At 37.4% G+C, this 7,972-nt stretch overlaps 1 protein-coding gene across 1 annotated transcript; it reads left to right on the forward strand.

Annotated features, from left to right (window-relative positions):
• Positions 1-892: 892 nt before the first annotated feature.
• On the forward strand, positions 893-5,852 carry LOC104226180 (glucan endo-1,3-beta-glucosidase 13). Its single transcript, XM_009778098.2, has 4 exons — positions 893-1,180; positions 3,330-4,601; positions 5,368-5,398; positions 5,489-5,852. Exons 1-4 carry the CDS (start codon positions 1,123-1,125, stop codon positions 5,616-5,618), a joined length of 1,491 nt encoding a protein of 496 aa, XP_009776400.1. The 5' UTR covers positions 893-1,122; the 3' UTR covers positions 5,619-5,852.
• The last annotated feature ends 2,120 nt before the right edge of the window (positions 5,853-7,972 follow it).

Here is a 7,972-nt window from a genome sequence, read left to right on the forward strand (position 1 = left end):
TTATATTAAAATAAATCTTGGGCCTAACTCATACCCCAAAGCTAGCTCGAAGAGAGGATGATTGCCCAAGCCTTACAAGGATACCAGGGATCTCATCCTGGTCCGATGTGGGATTCATTCCATTCATTACCCCCCTCACGCCTCGATTCAAACATTTTTATTCGGGGTTTCACTGTCCTATCTGGAGTGTCCACAATCATGGACAAAGAGTATTTCCACTCCTCTCAATTGGTCCGGGGGCATTCCGCCCCTCTTTTTAGGGCCCACATCGATCACGAGCCTCACTCTGATACCTCTTGGGTCTAACTTCCAGTGACGGATTCAGGATTTTAAAGTCATGGGTGCTAATCGATAAAAATTCCAAAAGAAGAGAAAAAGGAATATTGTGGGTGCTCACTCAATATTTATAATGTACATATTTTTATAATTGCCTCGGTAAATTTACTACATATGGTCAAAAGTAATGGGTGCTTAATCACCCACAAATGCCAATGTGGATTCGCCACCGCTAACTTCCCACCCCAAAGGTTAGCTTGAAAGGAGAAAGATTGCCAAGCCTTATGCTACACCGGGAATCTTGTCCCGGTCCAATGTGGGATTCATTCCATTCATCAAACTACCATTTAAGCTTTTAGCAAAATACAGTGAGACACAAACCAAATACATATATACATACAGATTCTTTTTTTTAAATACATAAGTAGGAGTAGTACATATTTGGTTTTTTTAAATGTATATATTATACTTTCCTTTTCGTGGGGAACAGACATACCAATATGCCAAATACTACTGTACACTGTATAACATTATTTTATTATTTTAAAGCAGCGGAATCGAAGCTAATTCCCTCAACTCCATTTCATAAATAATTCTTGAATCCGCTGACACACACATTCACAAAAATACACAGTCCTCTATTTCTCTCTGTCTCTCTGCAATTTTTGCAGTATTACACTCCTCTCGAGCTCAATGAATATAAGTACTACACTTTACAAAGAGCCGTTGTAAAAAAAGTGTACTTACGAAATACAGGAGTGAACATTTTTATTTTTATATATTGAGCTAAATAAGAACTCTGAGCTGAGCAGTGAAGAAAGAGCAAGATTTCTTAGAAGAAGTAAAATGATAAGAGGATTTAGAGTCATAATTTTTTCAACTTCTCTGCTCTTATTGATTCTTGGTAAGTTTATCCTTTTGCATTTCTTGAATGAAAAGTTCAGTTTTTTTTAATTATTTAGGTTCTTGATGCTACATTTCACTCATATTAACTTGTTGTTTCAGCTCCCATATCAAATATGTTGTTGAGTGTTCCATAGTTGCTTTAGTCATAAGTGTTACTCCATCTGTCTCAATTTATATGATACATTACAGAATAATATTTTTATATATTTAAAAATAATTTAAATTTAAAATTTTCATTTTACTATAGTTAGACAAATGAAAGTGAGTACGTGACGGTTAAAGTTGCTACCATGTGATTACCATATGACCACTAGGTCACGGATTCGAGCCGTGAAAATAGCTCTTGCGTAAAGACAGGGCAAGACTTCATACAATGTACTCTTGTGGTTTGGCCCTCCCGGACCCGCGCCTAGTGGGAATGTACCCTTGTGGTTTGGCACTCCCAGACCCGCGCCTAGTGGGAGCTTAATACACCAGGCTAAAACAAGTGGAAGGAGATAATTTTTCTCTGGTATAAAGATGAAATGTTGCAGTAAACTTTGACCAGCTTATGCCTTGCTTCATTTGGGGTTTTTCATTGAAAAAATGTACAAAATTTAACTGTAAATCCCTGTTTAGGTGTATTGAAATGTTAGTACCATGTTTCTGCTCCTACTTATGTTAGTGTAAAAATGTGTTAAAGGAACTACATTATTCTGGTTTTTTTTTTTTTGGTTCTCCTATTTTTAACCCTCTTTTTTATTTGTTTCTTTTTGTTTACCTCTGCTTTTTGTATGTGGGAGGGTAAGTTCTTCTACATGACTTGTCAGCATATGTGAAAGGAAGGACAGAACCTGTTAGCTGAACAATTATTGATCCATTATTTATGCATTAATGTGTTGCAACTGTTTTTGTCTGCTTTCAATAATGTTGGCTTTATAAGCAGTGGTGGTTGCATTTCGAATGCTGTTCCTCTAGCTTTTTTAAAAGAGTTTAAGTTATATGCACGGATGGTGTAAAGGATTTGTTGGTAATTATATAATGTGCGATGATGGAAAGTGACAATATGGAACATTTTATATTACTAATGAGCGTTGATTAGTAATATAATTTAAATGGTAAGTAACCTGCTATAACAAGTCAAATCTTAGTGTATATAACTTAAACGTTATTAATAGTGTTGATTGAGTTTGTATGATAACAAGATGTTGAATTTGTTGTAAAATAATCTGCCATGATGGAAAGTGACAATGTCGGAAACAACCTCTCTACCTTCATAAGGTAGGGGTAAGGTCTGCGTACACACTACCCTCCCCAGATCCTCACTTGTGGGATTACATTGGGTTTGTTGTTGTTGATGGAAAGTGACAATGTGGAGTTAATCAAATCTCATGTGATTAATTTGCTTTTTTCTGGAGATCACAGATCACAATTCCTAGTTAGTATTTGGCACTTCTCGCTTGTTTTTTTTTTTAACGGTTACTAGATTTCCTCTTCATGTTTGTCTGCTAATACTCGGAAATTAAAATTTGACCCGAGGGAGATTTAGAAGTTGGTGCCACTAGATTTGCATACAAGTTTCAATCTTTAACGAGCGAAGATGAATGAATTAATTGTCAAATGAATTAATTTGCTTTTTTCTGGAGATCACAGATCACAATTCCTAGTTAGTATTTGGTACTTCTCGCTTGGTTTTTTTTAACGGTTACTAGATTTACTCTTCATGTTTGTCTGCTAATACTTGGAAATTAAAATTTGACCCGAGGGAGATTTAGAAGTTGGTGCCACTAGATTTGCATACAAGTTTCAATCTTTAACAAGCGAAGATGAATGAATTAATTGTCAAATGGATTCATTCGCCTGATTGTTTCTTTTTATCAGCGCCGCACATTGCAAATCAAAGCAATGTGTTTCTTTGGCTATATTTTTTTTTTCTCTGAGGCGAATGGTCTCTTACCATCCTTTACATGACCACTTTCCAGAAAATAAGGCGAATGAACTATATGCTTGAGTAAAAACCATACTTGACCAACGGCGTTAGCAAAAGTATGAACTTTGAGACTAACTGAATGCAATATAGTACAATCTGTGAGTCAGAATATAAGATCTTATCGTCTTTGCTTAAATATTCCTTTGCTGTCTATTGATCATTCTTCACTAAATGGCAGGCATTTGCAGAGCAAGCAAAGTTGGAGTTTGCTATGGACGAAATGCTGACGATCTTCCTACGCCTGATAAAGTTGTGCAGCTCATTCAACTGCACAACATTAAATATGTAAGGATATACGACTCTAATATCCAGGTCCTCAAGGCCTTTGCGAACACCGGAATTGAGCTTATGATTGGAATTCCAAACTCAGACTTATTGGCGTTTGCTCAGTTCCAGTCCAATGCTAATACATGGTTAAAAAACAGCATACTTCCTTACTATCCAGCCACAAAAATCACTTACATAACTGTTGGTGCTGAACTCACGGAAGCCCCAAATAGTACATCTGCACTGGTCATACCTGCAATGCAAAATGTGTTGACGGCTTTGAGAAAAGCTGGTCTTCATAAGAGGATTAAAGTCTCTAGTACGCATTCATTGGGCGTATTATCCCGGTCATTCCCACCTTCCGCAGGGGCATTTAACAGTAGTCATGCCTTTTTTCTAAAGCCCATGCTGGAATTCCTTGCAGAGAATCAATCACCTTTTATGATCGACTTATATCCATATTACGCATATAGAGATTCTTCGACTAATGTATCCTTAGACTATGCTCTATTCGAGGCATCTTCCGAAGTGATTGATTCCAACACTGGTCTACTCTACACGAACATGTTCGATGCCCAGCTTGATGCTATTAACTATGCTTTAATGGGTCTGAATTTCAAAACAGTTAATATCATGGTCACTGAAACAGGCTGGCCATCTAAAGGATCTCCAAAAGAGACTGCCGCAACTCCAGATAATGCACAGACTTACAACACAAATTTGATACGACATGTTATCAACAATACTGGAACTCCCGCTAAGCCAGGAGTGTCGATTGATACTTACGTTTTCTCGTTATTCAATGAGAACAGGAAGCCTGGTTTAGCATCCGAGAGGAACTGGGGTTTATTTTTCCCGGACCAGACAAGTGTATATAACCTTGATTTTACTGGAAAGGGTGTTGTAGACGTGAATACGGATGGAAATGCTACCAGTTCAAATGGAACCTGGTGCATCGCTTCATCTTCTGCTTCTGAAGCTGACCTTCAGAATGCCTTGAGTTGGGCCTGCGGTTCTGGAAATGTCGACTGCTCTGCTATACAACCTAGCCAACCTTGTTTTGAGCCTGACAACATTGCATCTCATGCATCTTATGCATTCAATAGTTACTACCAGCAAAATGGAGCTACTGACATCGCTTGCAGTTTTGGAGGAGTTGGAGTCAGAACGAATAAGAACCCAAGTACGTAAACAAAGATCCATCTCATACTCTTCACCCAAATCTATTTCCAATTAGGCTGCAGGTAGTGTTAGATCTTATTAATTTAGGATTACATCTCTTTGCCTTAGATATGGTCTTATCTTATTCTTCCTAGTCAAAGACAAAAGGTCAAAAATTCGGATTATCTAACTATCTCATAAGTTGCTACTTATATCCAACTATATTTTCGCCCGTCAAATTTTAAAACGGCTCATATTACTTCAGTGTCAATTGTATATGTAGCCCATATGCTGTGGAAGTACAAAAGCAACAAGTATATTTTCTGCAGCTACCTGGTTGTTGTCATGTGTGTGAATTGGTGAAAAACGGCCTTCTGGAAGTTGAGACATTAATAAGTTTAGATTGACGTTTTAAGTTTGTTGATGAACTTTTGCCCTTAGGGCTTTAGTCTAATGGTAAGTGCAGCGCCTCATGTGTGGTTATGGGTTTGAATCTTGCCACTGACATAGTATTTAAGTGGAGACGGGTAGAGGTGGGACGGTCCATTATCCACCGAGTTTTGAACTGTGCGCCATTGGCCCTCAGGATTACTCGGTTATCAAAAAAAAGTTGTTGATGAATTTTGCTGATGGATAAGCACAACTTCAGTTGCCTTCGCTGAGTAAACAAAATGACATTTGAAATGTCACTTATGTGTTGGTCATGTACTGTACTGTATCCTTGTGTTTGAGTTTTTCAGAGAATTCCTCAATATGTTCCCATCTGACTGCTGCTCTTTGCAATGCAGGTTATGACAACTGTCTATATGCAACCACTGGGTATGTACTTCTAACTAAATCATTTTTTCACATACTAGTATATTCTTGCTCTTTGATTGTGTTGTTCATTATTGGTCTCAAATTTCGCAGGGGTAAAAAGGCTATCGCTACTAATGCAACGGCTAGTCCTACCAAGTCTTCATCATCGCCTCGTAGGAGTTCCCAGTGGACTCAGCATCTACTTATAGCTTTTCCTTTGTTCCTCCTGGTACTCTTCTGATATAACTTGGTTGGAGAAGTCTCGCGTAAATGGACCCAAGATTAATCCGAAAAGAAAAAAAAATTAAAAGCAAGGATAGTGCAAGGAATCATAAGTTTGCTTCTCAAATGTATTGCAGATTCCCACAGATGCACAAATTTTGTATGATAGCCAAGGTGTTGAACTTTGGGAGATGTAAAATAGAAACCAGAATTATTCGAACTGGAAACATTAGTAAACTATTTTGTTGATTCATTGGCTAGCAAACTTAGTACTAATTAATTCATTTTAGTGAATCATGAATCTTGTTAAGCTAGTTTATCACACTGTTTTACTTCTGTCATGTAATGGAGTTTTCACAATTTTCCTCATTCATTAGTATTTCAAAAAGCAAGTTGCATAGTATTTCTTTTAGAACATATGCAATCTTGAGAGGTCAAGATCAGAAAAGTTGGCATAGCTACAAGATTTTATTAGTTCATTTATGAGGACGAAGTATTCAAGTCTTCAATATTAGTACAACAAACTTTTTCATTATACCATTCAAGTTTTCGCCCGAATTTATGGAGATGACGTGGACATTAGGACACGAAAAATTGAAAATCATCATCAATTCCTATTTTATGGTCCTAAACGCCAAAAAGTGAGGAACAATTATGGTGAAGCGATAAGTATTATTCACTTTGCCATAAGTATTATTTCATTAGATCGTTTCTGATGGCCCAACAAAATTTTAAGCAATTCTTAGCCCGTGGCCTCATGAAGATGTCCTAGATTCCTCTTATATGCCCCGAAAATGCCAAAAAGCGAGGACGGGTTATGGTGAAGACATGACTATTGTTTATTAGGTAATTAATGATGGACCCACAAAATTTTAAGCGATTCAAAGCCATGGCTTCGACATGACCATTGCTCGTTTTTTGGCATTTAGGGCCAAAAAACTAAAATTCGGGTCGACTCCAAAATTTTCATGTGCTATACGCCATCTGCATGAATCCGGACTATTGGATCCGAATCGCCTAAAATTTTATGGGGCAATAAAAGATGACGAATGAACAATAGTCACGACTTCGGCATGATTGTTCCTCGTTTTTTTTATATTTTAGGGCAAAAAATTGGAATTCAGGTCAATTTTCAAATTTTTGTATGTTATAATTCTCGTCATCTGCATCAATTCGAGCTACCGGATCCGAATGGCCGAATATTTAGTAATGCCATTATAAATGACCTAATGAACAATAGTCATGGCTTTGTCACGATCGTTCCTTATTTTTTGGGCGTTTTATGGCCAAAAACTTGAATTCGGGCCGATTTCAAACTTTTTGTGTGCTATAGTCCACGCCATCTGCATGAAACTGGGTTACAAGATCCAAATCGCCTAAAATTTTATGGGTCGTAAAAAATGATCTAATGAATAATCTTCATGGCTTCCGCATGATCGTTCCTCGTTTTTTGACATTTTAAGACCAAAAAACGATAATTCAGGTCGATTTCTCAATATTCGTGTGCTTATAGTCCACGCCATCTATATGAATACGGGTTATGGGATTCGAATCGCCTAAAATTTTGCGGGGCCTTAAAAGTAACCTAATGAACAATAATCCTGGCTTAGGCATGACTGTTCCTCGTTTTCGACATTTTAAGGCCAAAAAATTAGAATTCGGGCCGATATCAAAATTTTTGTGTACAGTTCATGCCATCTGCATGAATCCTGGCTATCGAATCCGAATCGCCAAAAATTTAGTGGTGCCGTAAAAAATGACCTAGTGAATAATAGTTATGGCTTCGCCATGACCGTTCCTCGTTTTTTGGATATTTTAGGGCAAAAAATCTGGAATTCGAGCCGATTTCAAAATTTGTGTACATAGTACATGCCATATGTATGAATCTGGGCTACCGGATTCGAATCGACTAAAATTTTATGGAGCCCTCAAAAATGACCTAATGAATAATAGTCATAGTTTCGGCATGACCGTTTCTCATTCTATGGGCATTTAGGGCAAAAAAATAAGAATTCAGGCCGATTTTAAAATTTTCGTGTGCTATATAGTCCACGTCGTCTGCATGAATACGGGCTACCGGATCTGAATCGAATAAAATTTTGCGGGGCAGTCAAAATTGACCTAATAAACAATGGTCATGGCTTTGACATGACCGTTCCTCTATTTATGTTATTTTAGGACCAAAAAACTAGAATTCATGCCGTTTTTTAGATTTTTGTGTGCTATAGTCGACGCCTTCTGCATGAATCCGGACTACCGAATTCGTATTACCTAAAATTTGTGGGGCCATAAAAGATGATCTAATGAATAATAATCGTGAATTCGGCATGACCGTTCCTCATTTTTTAGCATTTTAGGCCAAAAAATTGGAAT

The sequence above is a fragment of the Nicotiana sylvestris genome, chromosome 6 (assembly GCF_000393655.2).
Source record: "Nicotiana sylvestris chromosome 6, ASM39365v2, whole genome shotgun sequence".
NCBI lineage: Eukaryota > Viridiplantae > Streptophyta > Magnoliopsida > Solanales > Solanaceae > Nicotiana > Nicotiana sylvestris.